This window comes from Syngnathus acus, chromosome 10 (assembly GCF_901709675.1).
Source record: "Syngnathus acus chromosome 10, fSynAcu1.2, whole genome shotgun sequence".
Classification (NCBI taxonomy): Eukaryota; Metazoa; Chordata; class Actinopteri; order Syngnathiformes; family Syngnathidae; genus Syngnathus; species Syngnathus acus.
In genome coordinates this window covers 15,046,092-15,062,737 of record NC_051095.1, presented here as the reverse complement: position 1 = coordinate 15,062,737, position 16,646 = coordinate 15,046,092, and the positions used below count along the sequence as shown (strand labels likewise).

The 16,646-nt window shown below is 42.1% G+C and overlaps 1 protein-coding gene across 1 annotated transcript; it reads right to left on the bottom strand.

The window, feature by feature from the left end:
- Positions 1–407: 407 nt before the first annotated feature.
- csf1ra (colony stimulating factor 1 receptor, a) lies at positions 408–16,528 on the bottom strand. The gene is made up of 22 exons (XM_037262145.1): positions 16,262–16,528; positions 14,678–14,816; positions 13,202–13,489; positions 12,832–13,119; positions 12,618–12,754; positions 12,373–12,538; positions 12,094–12,295; positions 11,356–11,471; positions 11,159–11,270; positions 9,581–9,780; positions 9,201–9,292; positions 8,988–9,114; positions 8,694–8,798; positions 8,472–8,582; positions 8,233–8,386; positions 6,778–6,860; positions 6,588–6,691; positions 4,756–4,878; positions 4,565–4,676; positions 3,931–4,030; positions 1,910–2,021; positions 408–1,514 (listed from the first exon to the last, which is right to left on the bottom strand). Exons 2-22 carry the CDS (start codon positions 14,745–14,747, stop codon positions 1,317–1,319), a joined length of 3,000 nt encoding a protein of 999 aa, XP_037118040.1. The 5' UTR covers positions 14,748–14,816; positions 16,262–16,528; the 3' UTR covers positions 408–1,316.
- Positions 16,529–16,646: the final 118 nt, after the last annotated feature.

The window sequence follows — 16,646 nt, the reverse complement described above, 5'->3', positions numbered from 1 at the left end:
ACATTGAAATAAGCAAATCAGTGATCTTGGAGAAAAAAAATATATATATATATACATATATACATATATACACACACATACATACACACACACACAGTCAAACCTCGGTTTTCGAAGGTCCCACTTCTCGAACAAATCGGAATTCGAACAAAAAATTCGAGATTTTTTTGCTTCGGTTATCGAACAAAATTCGGAAGTCGAACCTCGCGAGATGAGCCGGGAGGACCCGAGAAAACCCGACCGCGCGGCCTGGCCACAAAAGGCGATGTGAATGCCTCTCATATTGAGTTCTGCAATGTTGACTAATTTTGGAGAACACATCAGACGAAGCATATTAACATTGAGGAAGTCATGAGAATATACGTAGTTGCAGTCAAAAAGTAACATTGAGGACAAACGTTACCCTGGAGTTTCATTGTAAAGCTTTTATTATAATTGACAATTGTCTCACATCTAACTGTGCATTCACTACAATATCCACAACCGCTGCTAAATGCTCAAATAAAGCTACTTCTTGATATACATCAGGAGTTATATATTTACATAAAAAGAAATCTCTCTCATTTGGATGCCGCATGTGGCACATCTCTCACAGCTTTTATGTTACTTCATACGGTTGGCAGTGTAGGCTGATTGCTACATGTGGTCAAAAGTCAAGATTCTACGGAATGAAAAGGCATGGAAAACTCTGAAAATCACTCAAAAAACATTCACAATGTCAAACATAAAACAGCATTCATCTCTTGTATCCATTGGGGGCCATTGCAGTTCAGATGTATCGCGTTGAACCTATACGCTCCCGAACCTGTGGAGAATGGATTTGACGAGTGGGGCGATCACATGGTGCCAACAAGCCACGGTGACTGTAATGGTGTCACAAGAGCTCCGACTATTACCAAAGCGTGGAGGGCAAAAACAACAACGTCATTCTTTGCCTCCTTCATAGTCCATTTGGCACGCAGTAGAAAAAAAACAGGCAGATCAATTAAAGTGATTAGAGAAGAAAACCGAGCTTGTCTACAGCACTACTTACACAGTTGTCGTTTGTTAGCTTTCGGCTGTCTGCGTGAGGTCATCGCGGAATCAAACAAAAATAGATAAACGTTCACTCCTGAGGGAAAATATACCGGGGTGTACAATACCATTTTTATAAACATCTCTGGATTGGAGTTGGGCGATTGCTACATGGCTAGCACTAAAACAGTCTGTGAGGAAGCATTAAATCTTGTTTCCTGCAGTCATGCCTAGAAGTTTGATGTTTCTGTAGACAAGGGCGGAAGTCACAGATGCCGTTTACCTCCGTTCGTCAAGCATTTTCAACAAAACTGATAGTTGTTGGTCTTCATCAAAGGCCGCTCCTCCTCCTCGGGGTCACAAGACTGCTCACAGGGGCCATCGCAGCACTTTGGCGGGTCACATTCCTCGCTCAATTCAGCCTCTGTGACCTGCTGCCGCGGCTCAGGCTGCTGTTGCTGCTGCCGCTGCTCTTGCTGATTCACATTCTGGTAAATTAGCTGTGGGGAACACACAATTTCAGGGGTCAATTTGAAAGAAACCACAACTTTTTTTTCTAATGTGCTGTAAGTCCATAAGGCATTATGTAGAAGAAAGGTATATAATTGGATCTGTTTGACAGCACACTTGATTAAATCTCCATCTACTTTTTTTTTTTTTTTTTTGAATACCGCTTATCCATTACTTAACTGCTACACCCTAGACTGTTCGCCAGGCCACAAGGATTCATACTCACATTTGGATAATTCGGAGTTGACAATAAACTGTACATTTCGGGAATATAGGAAGAAGACTCCCAAAAGCATGGGAAGAACATACAAATTCCACACAGGCCGGAACCCAGACGTGAACACCCGACCTCAGAACTGTGTGGCAAAATAGATGTTCAGCTCACCTGTTCTTGTTCTGCTTGTTCAACAAGCTGTCTTTGTATCATCTGACTGATCTTGCTGAAAGTGGGGCGCTTGGTGGGCTCCAGATTCCAGCACATCTTCATAATATCATAGCTGCAGCAATAGAGTTGACAGAAAGATTTTTATTTTTGACTTTTTCCCCATGTGCACATACTAGGTGTGTCAGAAAGGTTCCAGGACGGATGTCACAGAAACAATATATTTCAAACCCAGGCTACAAATAATGAATTTTACCATGGCACCTTGGTTTTTGTATGCCCTACTTTTTGCACAATTCACTTTTGTACATTTTGCCGTCCAACCTTTGCCCCACATTTGAAATATCCGTTCAATTTGCAATCGATGCAAGTTCATACAAATGAACGATGAGTAAAATGGGCTTAACCAAAGGAAAGCCACAAGGGTTCAATCACAATGCAAGCTTTTGTTGCCAACTCAAGGTTCCTTTCAACAGTCAGACCTTCAAAATGAAAGCATACAGTATAATAACAGTTTCACCACTCGCTCTTGGGCAGCATGGTGGCTTATTTTATGGCAGCCTAAATTTACGACATCTGAATAAGCCACCATTGGGACAAAGAAAGTGTGATCAAATAGCTACGATACGAACATGGTTTTGTTTTGAAGGCCTGACTTTTAACGGAATGTCGCCACAATGTTACCCCAACTTGCCAGAGTGTTGCAGAGCAGTGATGGAGGCTTGTTATTTCCTTAAATTGTAAACAAAAGCCTGCTTTTCTGAATACAAATTGTCCCCTGTTGAACCCTTTACACGCAACACAAAGGGCCAACCATTGAATAAAGGAGGTCGTAAAAAAGAATTCAAGATAAAACTTGAAGCAACTTTTTGTAGGTGCAGATCTTGCACCTGTGTCGCTTTTGTTTGCGCGGGTTCTACTTCCTCAACCTGGATTGGACGCCTCTGTCAGAATATATTCTTCTTCTTCTGCTGTTTCACTTTTTTGCTGCTTCAATATTCCCCCATGACCTTTCAAAAAACAGGGACATGTTCTCACAGTAACCCTTAAAAATGTGGTGGGGAAACCACCATTTTAACGCACTGAATAAATCTACGATGCATTTTTAATCACATTTGACGGGTTACACAAACTTCATAGCACTTGTCCAAAAGAATGCAGGATATTTTAAGAACTATTTTGATTTTTAAATTAAGGGTGAAAGAATGACATTTACTGTATTTTATTGCTGCCAAAATGTCACTATGGGTCAAATTTGATTTGCTGAGTGAAGTATGTAAGGGTTAAAGCTAACAAGGAAGTGTTTACATAATTGGACAAGAGAGACTTGTTCCCTGCCTCGGTCTGTTTTTTGCTGCCGTGAAATAGCAGTTCCATGGCCTACCAGCATGGCGATCATGTGGCTAACAGGCAGAACTGAGGCCTGACTCACACACAAACAACAGATCATTTGGAACTGACTCACATTCACTGTGTACATTTCCACAGAACAATTATTCCAGGGTGGCGTGACAGCCGCAACAATTAAGGACACACTCAAACACACACACACGCGCGCACTCACACCATCCTGAAAGGAAAACAAATGTATTTTCCGATAACTGCTTTAGCTCATAGTCCGTCCACCAATCATCCTAATACTTTGTCATCTTTAATCAGTCTATCTAGCCGCACAGCAATCTAGTATCATCCATCATCTGTTCCCGCTCATTTAATATCAAAACCTGTTTGCCATAGTCCATCTCCATCCATCATTAAAAGAACGACCCACAGAGGATGGCCCATTTATTACTCAAAGACTCACTTTATATGGTATATATGGTATATTGACCAGGGAAATAGTTAGCATTTTTGATTTTATCAATTTGTTTTGTAGGAATCAGAAAATATCTACTCTCAAATTACTTCTTTGTCATAACCCTAACCCGGGTTTAACATAAGCACCCATTGTACAGGCCCAATCGCCAAAGTTCCTTTAACTCGATCAGCCAATGGTAGGTGTTCAGAAAGGTGGTAAAGCTTACATCTCGGGAGGGGCAAAGTCTGGCTGACTCATCTGGTAGCCTCGCTTCACCATCTTGTAGAATCTGGAGTCCACAGCCATGCTGGGGTAAGGGCTCTTGCCTAATGGAGCAGAAACACATGAGAAAGCAACACTACAAAATATCCATCTCCTAAAAACAAACAAATGCTCATTCCTGGTTTTCTAACAACTGGGTGTTGACTAGCAAACAGAAGCAGAGCAAAGGGGCCTCAACGAGCTGCAAGGATTCATCATGATGCGGCATTGGCTAAACTTCTGCGCAATGGGTATGTTTATCACCACTTCTGATTTTGAATTGGTTGCATGTTTAAAAAGTAAGTTAGTGGTAGTAACACACCATTGCAAATAAGTCATGCAACTGTGGCTAACGTTGGCTTGTGCACAGTCCTGATGCTAGTACTATCTTGAATCTGGACAGTGTTCTCTTTGACTATTTATCAAGACAATGACTTTCATAATTACATACCATAATGCATGGCGATGTTTGGGAATCGCACTTCTGCACATGCGTGAAGGGCCTGAGTATGGTCTTGATCTGTATATCACCTGAAGTTGGGTGTATGAAGACTACCTCCTGTATGTGTGTGTGTCTTTCCATGGGTGTGTCTTCTCACCCAGAGAAAAGATCTCCCACAGGAGGATTCCATAGGACCAGACGTCACTTTGGACAGTGTATACGCAGTCAAAAATGCTCTCTGGAGCCATCCACTTCACTGGCAAACGGGCCTTCAAATAGACATGACCGCCAGTTCATGAAACAAGTGCCACTCGCCGCTAGCAATACGGTTGACAAATGTATGCTTACGTTGCCCTTCACCACGTAGTTGGAGTCGTTCATGATGTCTCGCGCCAGGCCAAAGTCACAAATCTTGGCTACTCTATGGTCTGTCAGGAGAACGTTTCGAGCAGCCACGTCTCTGTGAATGCACTGAAAGAAAGCAGAATTTGCATTGAATGATAAGACAACAGTCCCTGTTATATCGCAGATTCCCTGTTAAACAGCAAAGGTTTTTTTCTTTGCATTTTATTCTAGCTTCACTTACAGAGTCCAGAAATTTGATGTTAAAGACAATTGCACAGATATGTTTACAGTGTTAAATTGTGTGTTTTAATGTGTTTAAAGCATATGGTTAGGGTATAGTAACTTTTTCCATGAACAAGGATCACTGTAACTCACATTAGACGACTGCACAAAGAATTGGGACTAATACATATACGTAGGCTCCCAGTAATTGACTGTGTATTTGAATGAGTAATTTGATTCAGAGGAGGCGCTTATTTGCTTTCTTAATGATTCTGCTTAAGAAAAAACAAAACAAAAAAACAGCACAGCCTCATGAAGCACTTCAATCTTGGGTTTGATTCAGGCCGATGCAGCGAATGGGAAACCTGGCAGGAGGTGGTAGGGGGGAAAAAAGAACCAATAGCTTAGTTACTGGCGAGTGCCTCGTTCTGATTGGCTAGTGTCATGTCAAGAATGATAGAAGAACCATGAAGGGAAAAAAGTGCTGGGAAGTGCTCATCACGAGATGGTTGGGTGCTGGTTTCACGGCAAGGCTCACCTCTCACCTTTTAGATATGCACCTAGGGAAGTTCCCTCGACTGTCTTTTGTGGTGGTAGTTAGTGGGTGTCTATCATCGTTTGGAAGCTTTTTTGAGAAACCAGGTCAAATATGTTCTTTTTACCACAAGTCTTTGCTGAATTTGTTTTAGGAGGTCGTGGTTGAAGGCAAAAGAAGCTCACAGTAAGAGAGAACTTTGACTCAGACCCAATGTTTAAAAACTGGCCTAGGAACCCCGAATATTTCATGTTTAAAAATTGGCCGAGGAACCCAAAATATTTCATTGTCTGGACCTTCGGGACCATTTCCTAAAGGACTCTGATGTCTTAAGTAAGAATTGACATACTTTGAGAAGTAAGTAGCCTACTATTCATTTATTTCTTCCGAAGGATTCAGTACAAATTATCCATCCGTCCATCGGTCCGTCCATCCATCCATTATCTGAACCGCTTATCCCCACGAGGGTTGCGGGCCAGTACAAATTATGAGTGCATAATAGCTTACAGAGCTGTATCAAACAAATCCTTTTATACCTGTAAATTCTTTCCCTCACTGAATGAGAATTGTTGCATGAGAATGGATAAGGAATCTTGACAATAAACACAATTGATAATGGAACCGGAATTGCTAATCAATTCTAGTTCCATATCAAGCCTATGAAGGACTGGCAGCCAGTGCTAAGTATAACATGCTTACACAAATTCATATAAAATTCAGATAAATTGGTTAGTACCCATCACAAAGACCTGAGAATTGACTGATTTTCCACCGTTGTCACAGGTGAGCTGGAGTCAATCCCCTCGGTGGCCAAAATGCAGGGTACAACTTTGACTGGTCGCTCATCAATTGCCAATGTACACTTGTCATTAATTTACGTTATGTATGTTTTTTGTAGTATAGAAGGAAAACAATACTCAGAGAAAACTCACAGAAGCGTGGGAGAACATGCAAACTCCACAAAGGAAAGCCTCAATCACCGAAACTTTGACAATGGGGCGGACCTTTGCCCCCTTTAAAATATCAAATTAATCAGATAACACTTTGCACAACGAGATCATGAACAAAAAACACTCACATTTTTAGCAGCCAAAAAGTCCAAGCCTTGAGCCACTTGATAGGAAAACCTCAACATGTCATCCAAGTCCAACGGCCATTCTCCATTTTCCTCACACGCTGCATCTAGGCACAAGTCCCATCATGTTAGCAAAACAATGAAGCACTGTGCGTTTAAGAAAAAGTGCTCCTAAAATAAGTGACAATGTTACTTTGTAATGGCTTGCTGTTTGGCAGCTGACACGGTCTCATCTCCAAGTAGCTGCTCGACGACTCACTAGAGATCCCACTGTCACTGGAGGGTGAAAGTGACAAGCATACTTTTGTGGAACGTGAGGTAAAACAACTTGGGAGTTAACTTCAAATTTAAAAGTCTAACCAAAGGGGACAAAACAAGACAACCAAGAATGGGCATGATTTATTGACTTTTCTGAGTTTCCCTCTGAACTTTCCATCCATTAATTTTCAATTCTGCTTAACCATTAGCTTTGCGGAAGAGCTGGAGTGAGTGACAGGGAATGCGTTGGTCAGGTCATCAGTCAATCTCACGTCACATCAGGCATCATAAACAAGCATAGACTCTGCTTACTTATGTGCAATTTAGACTTAGCATCATTTTGACGAGTCCAGAAGAATTACTGTCACCCAAGCCTGGCAAGCCAGACCAAGGCTGTACCAGCGATTCGGTCTGGTGGGGAGTCGTATTGATATGCATTTCTGATGCGTAGCAAACCTGAGCAAACGGACAGTTCAAAGAAACCAATCAGCGAAGAGAGCACGTGACATCGAGGAAACAAAATCCACATCTTTTCAAGTAAATGCTTCCAGGCCTGTCGGCCGATGGGGTTTCAATGTCGCTATAGTTATTCAAAACTGAGTTTAATACCGAATTGAACAAATGACTGCCTGTCTCGCGCCATTTTGAATGTTGTCAGGATGGATTTGATGTTATGCATGAAGGATACGTAACACAAGTAAACAAATCGGTACATTAGCTGTGCCGCGATGAACGGCTCTCTCACCAGACCAATCGCTGGTGCAGCATTGGGTTTGGCTTGCCAGGCTAGTGTCACCCAGCCCTTGGGAGCAAAACGCTGTCTAGCACGCTCTGACCGTGACAGCTCGAAGGGCTTGAGGAGCTGAGCCGAGAACGCCGCATACTTTAACAAGGCAAGAGGCCATGTGATGAAAACAACCGCTTTTGCCCTAGTCCTAAAACGATGTGGTGGTAGCGTTTGTCGTCATCAGTCATCCCAAGAGTTAAGCAGATTGAGCCTCTGTCTCTGCAAACCACGCAGCCTTAGAAAACTCTGTCATCTTGAGAATAACATTATCTGCCATGTTTGATACATTCAATTACACCTACAAACAGATGTAGAGGTCACCAAAGTGTGTTGCAAAAGACGACTGAAGATCACTTTGGGAAAACAGCAAATTAAACAGAATTGTACGAACTATCCCATCATGAACAACACACAGCACTTAGTGCCATTGGGGAATTATGTCAACAAGCACAACACGTGCATATTTGGAATGGAGAAGTAAATCCAGAAATTCCAGGGGGGAAATACACGCAAGCACAGGGAGAAAATGCAAAGTACACAGAGGAAGGCTGGGCCTGGGATTCAAACCCCAAAAAGCCGTTGCCAATGTTCTTGGTGGCTTACCTTCTTATAAAACTTTTCTGATTGCAGATGTTTTTATAGTCGTTAGCGTTCTCCGTTTGGTTGATTACAAAGCTCATGAAAGTTTCAGCCTTCTGGCGGAGGAAGTTCAATAGGTCCCCGAGGCTGCAGTACTCTGTGATTACAAGCACGGGTCCTGAAGAGGAACCATGCCACAGTAAGACCATTGCAGCTAAAACACATACTGGATCTGCTCACAGTAGGCTTGGAAATCATGTTACCTCCATAGGTGCAGGCCCCCAGTAGATTGACAATGTTCTTGTGATGTCCCAAGTGACTCAGGATCTTCAGCTCTGACATCAGAGCTTCACTCTCGTCAGAATGAGCGCTGGCTTTAAAGAGTAACACAACATATTGGCATCAATCTGCCCTCACTGACTCCATCGCGTGCAAATAAGTATTATGTCGAGCACATTTTCTGTGACAACAATTCACGGCCAAACCTTTTAACATTTTCACAGCCACACGCATCACATTGTCTTGCTCTCCCAGACCGATGGCTGTCGCCTCCAAAACTTTTCCAAAAGCTCCGGCACCCAAAATCTTTCCTGCAAAGTTGTACCTGACTTTGTGAAACAACTTTCATCATTTTATTCATGACTGAAAGTTTGAATGAGAGTGAAAATTAAACTTGGTCATTACTATCTTGGTCAAGACAGATTTTTTAATACAGTTCTGGTTTTGTATCTCATTATAGTCTGCAGGTGTAGCTATTTCATATAAAACATGCTACTAACCTAACTTCAGTTTGTCCCGTGGGAACTCCCATTTATCATTGTAGGGCAGTTGTGTGGGGTCAATAAATGTGTAGTTGTTTCCATCTCTTGCCTCAATGATCTTCCAACGGATCTCATACCTGGGTTTCTAATCAAGGGAAGAAGGGAGAGAGTAAATTCAAAGCAAGTCAAGTTTGTCTTTAAACAGCCACCACACTGTCATTTGAGCTTTACCTGCTTATATTTGTAAAACAGAAAAACCAGAAGCAGAAGGAGGATGGACAGAATGCCTGCTGATCCGGTCAAGGTGGAGGTGAAAAGTTTGTCTACATAACCAGAGAAAGATCAATTAGTCGTGGTGTGTTCAATGTGTTACAAAAGCCATTTCTTTGAATATGTAACTGTAGAAAATGTGCTTAAATTTGCATTAGCTATGAGAATGGGTCATTAGTGTTGTAGATAACATTAAGCACCAAAGTAAGCAGCTGACTGTGAGAAAAACAAACATTTTCATGCAGAACATCAAATGTGGTTTAAGTCACGACCCTGTGACTCAGCAAAAAAAAAAAAAAAAAATCACAAGCTCAAAACGACACTTCTGATTGGATATGCACCAGAAACATCCATGGCAAATGTGTCGCTGCTGACTCCAACGAGGTTAAAGGCCACACACTCGACTGTCATCCTTCGGCTGGATGGTCCCACGGTCAGAACACTCTCCACCGCCACCGCCCCGTACTCCTCTCTCTGAAGCTCCACTGTTTGAGCTTGTAGGAGGGTGGCCATCTGCAGCCCGGTATTGTTTTCGTTGCACCTGGCTCAATGCAAACAGGTCTACATTTAGAATACAACAGTAGTTCGCGGAATTATGAACAAAACGCTCTGTAATGGAGAGAAGTGTAGTTGAGAACTGGCGTCATTTTTTTCCTGATACCAGAAAAATTACAACGGAGACACTTGAGTGGTTCCTGTAAATGGTCACATAATCGGTTTTCTTCTGGCATGGAATCAATTCCTGCTCAATTCCTAACTGAGCCTACTGGGATAAGCTCCATCCCTCATGTGACCCTGAACAGAAGAAACACTTCAGATGTATGAGTTTTCATCTGGCACTTCAACAGTAGTCAGAGACCAGCATTCTTCCAACCTTTTTTCTTTTCTTTTCTTTCCTTTTCTTTCTTTTCTTTTCTTTTTGTCCACAGTAAAACTCAATTGTTACTGTAATGTCCAAAGTCCATCCTTTCAGATTAGCTTGTGCTGTTCATTACAACCACATATTTGCCCATAGTACGTGGTATCTGTATCATTAACCTATATCAAACCTTTCCATTATAGAAAACTAATAGAAATGTATAATAATTATAGTTACTAAAATAGATATCATTGAATATGCAACATCGTTAAAATGTGTTAAGATGTTGCTAAAATAGATATTATTCAATATGCAATATAGTCAAAACGTGTAGCGACACTATTACGTCTTGGTATTTTAAATGATAAAAGTTCATTTGTGCGAATCAAGTTTTCTATAACTGTACAAGAATTACTCTCTCTTTTGTTGTGTCATTGGATATTACATCTGTGGTGTTGTCCAATTAGGTAGTGGTGGCGTAGTCATACCGAGAATGTGTGCGATTGTGCGCAAATGTTAGAGATTTATGGAAGAATAGTCTCTAAAAACAGTGGATCCAGACTGGACTGGTTCGCACGACGCCTCACAGTTCAGAGGTGCGGGGTTTGATTCTGGCTCTTGCCTTCCAATGTGGGATATGCATGTTCTCCCTGTGCCTGCGTGGGTTTCCTCTGAGTACTCTAGTTTCCTCCCACATTCCAAAGACATGTATAGTAGGGCCACTTCAAATTGCCCTTGAGGTGTGAGCGCGAATGGTTGTTTGTCTTTGTGTGCCCTGCGATTGGTTGGCAACCAGTTCAGGATGTGCCCCGCCTACTGCCCGATGACTGCTGGGACCTATCATGACCCCCGTGGGGACAAGCGGTACAGTGAAAGGATGGATGAATCGCCTTTTTACCAAGTTCACGTATTTAGGAGTAAAAGTACCCAGGACTCTGTTCATAGTACTACAAACTATTAAGCTAAATAAAACGGATGTTGCACAGTAAAGTAAAGAATACTTTTTGTGTCACTCATTTAAATAAGAATGCTTAATTTTTCATTCGGCAAGAAAACTCACGTTGGGCGTATTCCAAAACATTGGTACCAGACGATTCTCGGGGCGGGATAACCAAAGGACGTGCACGTCAGAGTGGTCACATTTTCCCATCTCACCATGGCGACCGGTCTCTCTGCCATTGAGAAGAAAACACTGGCAATCAACATAAAGCACAAAATCGGGGCCAGGGAGATTAAGAAAAGATGCACATCACTTACGATACATCTGAACTTGGAATGTGATGGAGGCGTTGGCCAAGTCGCTCCTAGCATTGAAGGTGTACTGGCCTTGCTCCTGTGCATTCATTCTCTTTAGTTGCAATGTAGCGTGGTATCTGATAGGGAAAAAGGAAGAGGAATTTAATTTCGACTACTTCGGAACTTGTGCACTTCAACATCAGTATACCGTAGAGAACTTCCTTGTTGCAGCAGTCTCATGACCTGGGGGTGGCTAAAGTATCCACTCTCTGAACTCAAAGTGAAGTGCATGTGTAAAAGAAAGAAAGACTGGATATGTACTATTTCACCTGTTATATAGGAACATGTATAAATAAAAAAAATAAATAAATAAATAAATAAATAAATAATCCACCAGCAAAAAGCTAGCTCCTCTTGTCATGGAAGTCCCCCGCAACAACCAGGTGCGATATACCGTATTGTATTCCTGCCACTGTATTTCATGGCTTTGTAGACATAAGACAAGTTGGTAGACAAAGTAGCATTGATTTTTCAGCCTGCCGTTGCCGCACAAAGCAAGTGTTTGAAAGCAAAGACATTGAATTGATTTTTCACTCAGCTACATTTTTATACAGTACACCCTCTCTGAGGTGTGTTAAATTCAGAGAACAAGGGACTTTAAGTACAATAATAAATTACTGTAACGGTACTCAGGTCCTATTGCTCATAGTGCTTCTCCTCTACCCAATGTATTTGTAAAATATTAGATTAAATTCTTACCTGTTGTTATACCGAATGAGCTTGTTTTCCTGTGTGGACGCACTGGAAGATGTTGGCGTTTGCCAGCTGTGTTCCACAATATGAGGGTACGCCTCAATGAGCACCGTGAGCTCCAGATCTTCTCCCTCATTCACTTCAATTGCAAGACCCTTGTGGGCCAGCTTTGGGGAGAGCTGGGGCAACAGTCGGATGTATGGCTTTTCTGCGTACGTGACTCCAGAGAATTAGGCCCTGGATGCATCCTTTTGCCCGAATCATGCCAGGAGTGACTTTTCTTACCTACAACCAGCAAGTATGTCGTCGAACTGTTCACCCCTGCTTCATTAGTGCCCATGCAGGAAATGTTGCTCGTGTCTGCAAGGTCCACGGCAGGGATGGTTAGAATGCTTTGTATGTCCAGACGGTTTTCTCCACTGGAGTGAACCTTCTCTTCTATGGTGGGTTTCTGAAGACAACAACAAGATAAAGCAGAGGTCATGATTTTTGTAAATACGAGAGAAATCCCTCCCATGGGTCATACTAACTGATTTGGTGGTGTACATCCAGGTGACATTGTAGTTGAAGTTAGGATTGTGTGTAGTACAACAGATCTTGAGTTCCTCCCCAACAATTCGTATGTATTCATCCTTCTCCAAAAACACATACGGAGGGAAGCGGAGCTCTGGAGATGCAGTTTTACAATTAGATCAAACAAAGTTGCACTTATCACCACAGTGTTGAGGTCTGCAGTGGTCTCACTCTGAATGACGTTAATGGAGAAGGCTTTGGAGGTGCGCTCTACTCCGTTGACCTTGGCTGTGCATACGTAGTCAGCGTTGAAGCTGGGGTGGAGGCTGTGGATGAGAATACCACGGTGGCGGTATACTGTGAAGTTCATCCCAGGGGGAACGCTGGTGCCGTTGTCCATGCGGAGACTCATGTCTGTGGCACTTGGATCAGTCAGAAGGCAGCGTAGCAAGTAAACCTCACCCTCTTTTTTAACAACCCTCAGCAAGGTGCTGCTGGTCCAGAAGACACGGCTGGGATCTGGTTTAGGGAGAGCAAAGGATTGGAAACAATAACCAACACTGACCTAGGTAGAGTGGTGAGGCAAATGGCCGGAGCTCACCTTTTACAAACACATGCACTGATGAGGTCACATTACGATGCTGGGTCCCGCCTTTGTAAGAACACCTGTAGGTCCCAGTGAATTCAGCCGAGGGACGCTCCACCTTTAAAATGGAGACATTTCCTCTCCCCTTGGACATGTAACGTTTGTGTTTGGCCAGCCTGGGTTGCAAGTTCACAGGTGCATCACCTTCGCATCTTAGATCCAGTGGGGTGCCTGATTTGACCACCACCTCAGGACCTGACACCACTTTTGAGTTGAGCCTGATCACTGGACGCCTCCACTCCGCTAGGGAAGAAGATCCATGATGATATAGTTGCCTAACTTTCCAATGAGATTTTGACTTAACTGCTTGCCATATTATTTTGTTTATCAACTCAAGACAAAAAAAGAGTTGACTGAGTAACGGCTCATGTCCAAAAAAAAAAAACAAGTCGCATTTCTTGTGACTATTTAGCTTTAAACACATTCTTGTGTTATCTCAGAATGAAACATTTGTCTTTGAGGGGCAAAATACATTTTGTAAAGTGCACTGTTGAAATAGGTGACTGAGTTAGTACATAATAAGCTGCGTGCTTCAGCCGTCACATGATCACACTGTGAACAACTGTCAAATATTGTTTGTTCAACAGTCACTGCCTCATGTTGCCTCATGTACTAAAGTTTCATTCATTCCAGTCCTGGCCTTAACAAGTGCATTCAAATGAAGTCAGTAGCTAGTATTTAAGCAGAAGAGCAGATGAGTCTATTTGGGATAATACCGTCATTTGTTCACTGGAATCTACTGCAAGAGTGACGTTCTGATTTTGGGCTGAGGGCCCTTAAAGTTGAGATCATGTCTTCTTCCAAGTGAAAATCTAGTGACCTTTCAACTCCCTCACATGATGTAGAGAGTACACTTTCAGTCAGGGTTATACAAGTTTCAATTATGGTGTGTTCTAAGTCTTGAAATCAAAATTGAGAATCTACATTTTCCCTTTGGCTCATTCCCAGCAATGGATGTTAGGGACACACCAATAAGTATTTATGCCTTAACTCTTCCTGTGGGCCTTTCCCACCCATGCACGCTGTTCATTGAAACTTCCGTTACCACCCCCAACCCCGGCCCCCCATCAATGTTATACAGTAATCCACCGCAAAGTGAAACCAATTCAGTCACTCAGAATTAACACAACACAAAAGAGCCATTTGTGTGGGGATGGTAAAACATGAAATTGCAATTAGAGGTCAAGCAGCTGAATCCTATATACGTTCTTTTAAGAGCCCCCCAAAAGGGTGCTAGTTAATCACAAGAGAAACCCCTTGAAAAATTCATTATGCTACTAAATGACAGTCATCTTAATTGGACAGCATCAGAAACAACCATGAGTAAGTGTCAGAAAAAATGATATAAATAGATTTAAAAAATGGTGTATATTTTTTTTAAAGGTGTTTCAAAGTAAAACACCTTTTGAGTTGTTTGATTTCCTGCCTTACCTGAGGCGACGAAGATCACAAATCCCAGCAGCAGACTGAGGAGAGACTGCAAACTGAGGAGAGACTGCATCCTGAATCGACGCCAAAGCAGCGATTGAGTGTTGATGTGTGTGGGTACAACACAACACCCTTTTGAAATCTGCAGCGAGCACGACAGACGAAAACACATCACAAGCAGCTCTTTGAGTCATTCTCATTAACTTCTCTTTTCTGACCGCATTACACAGCTTGTGTTTGATTTTCAAAAGGGACCAACAACTGCACACAACAATCTTCCTAGCGATTAGGGAGAGTGAATTAATACATTTACTGGTTTGATTTAGATCAGATGTTGTATAAGGTGATCCTAAGTTAATGCAACATGCAACCTAACTATTGAGGATGTCTGGTGCCCTAACCTTCCTGTTACGTTTCTTTCTTTGGTATTCCAAAAATGCTCATGGGACAACGTGACCCATTGCATGATTGAATGATGGTTCATTTTAGGATGTATACCTGTATGGTACAGAGATATAGTATGGTATTGGCATACCTAAAAATGATCAGAACATAACTTTTAATTTATATATATTATCGTAATTTCTGGACTATAAACTGCATCCAAATATAAGCCGCATCAGATAAAATTAGGGATAAATCGTGTTTTGTTCATATATAAGACACACTGGACTATAAGACACAGGTGTTTTAATGTTTAATTTCTATACATAAGAGAATGTGTAGAAATATTCAATATTATAAAAATCATTAAAAAAATCCATAGATAGGCCGCACTGGACTATAAGCCGCAGGGTTTCACAGCTTGTGCAAGAAGTAGCGGCTCACAGTCCGAAAAACTGCGGTACTTATTTTCAACACCGCTTGTCCTGTTCAGGGTCACGGTGGGTGCTGGAACCAGAACCGCCAGCCATATATTTGCATATTATTTTTATTATTATTATTATTCATTCACTCATTTATCATCCGAACTGCTTATCCTCACAAGGGTCACAGGCGTGCTGGAGCCTATCCTAGCAGGCGGTACGCAGATTACACCCTGAACTGAACCTCAAATATAACCCTTCAAAACAAGTCTGTGATTTTGAAAAATATTTGATTAAAATAGTTTGAATAGTAGTCTTCACAATCGCGAGATGTGACCGCATGATCAAAATTTGGTCGTCGGTATTGGCGAATACTCAAATTTAAGTACCGTGATGTTTTTGCATCCCAGTCAGTCAGTTTAAATAAACACATATAATGAAAAGACGTAAACAGCACAAATAGAGCCATTACGGTGTGTTTTCATAATTCTTCTAGTTTGAACCTAACAGGAGGGGGGTTCAGTGTGGTATTCCAAATAGGCTATACGTGGATCATTTTGAGGCTGTAGAACTGTGTCGTTTCAGCATATCAAGCTTTGCGATGTACATAAGACACAGGAAAAAAGTGTCATGCAATGTGGTTTACGTATGGCATTGAGCAAATGATAGCAATAGACATGAACAAACTTCTGCAGTTTTTCCCTTTGTGATTTGTTAAAGATGATCAAACTAAAGGTTGAAATGAAAACCTATTGTAACATCAAACAGGAAAAGTACTCACCGGAGATTGTGTTCAGCCTGGCAGAGGAGATGCCGAAAATGCTAGTGTCCCCGTTTGAACATCAGGAGCAGACCCGAGTCTCCTCCTGCCTTCTTCACACTGTCTCCACCACTCATGTCACTCAGCAAACATGAAATGTTTGAGGCAGTCAAGTGGATGGTGGAGGGGACTGTGTGTGTTTGTGTTTAATGGAGGGAGGCCGTGCCGCACATTATGCATAACTAATTAATGAGCCAGCTCCAATGTGCCAAATCAAGGCCAAATTCTCCCGAGATGAGGAGGTGCGACAAAGCGCTTCCTTTTCTGCACAACCACGGCCGCCTGCGGGCTTATCCAGCTGCGGGAAGTGAGACGTTAAACAGGAAAAGCACAGAAAATGAATTGG

Bases quoted from the DNA above. Each gene is read 5' to 3' on its own strand.
- csf1ra (XM_037262145.1), bottom strand. From the start codon at position 14,747: ATGCAGTCTCTCCTCAGTTTGCAGTCTCTCCTCAGTCTGCTGCTGGGA. The intron at 13,120-13,201 runs GTGAGCTCCGGC...TCCCTAAACCAG, and splicing joins AGTGCATGTGTTTGTAAAAG to ATCCCAGCCGTGTCTTCTGG. The intron at 12,539-12,617 runs GTTAGTATGACC...TGTTGTCTTCAG, and splicing joins GGATGTACACCACCAAATCA to AAACCCACCATAGAAGAGAA.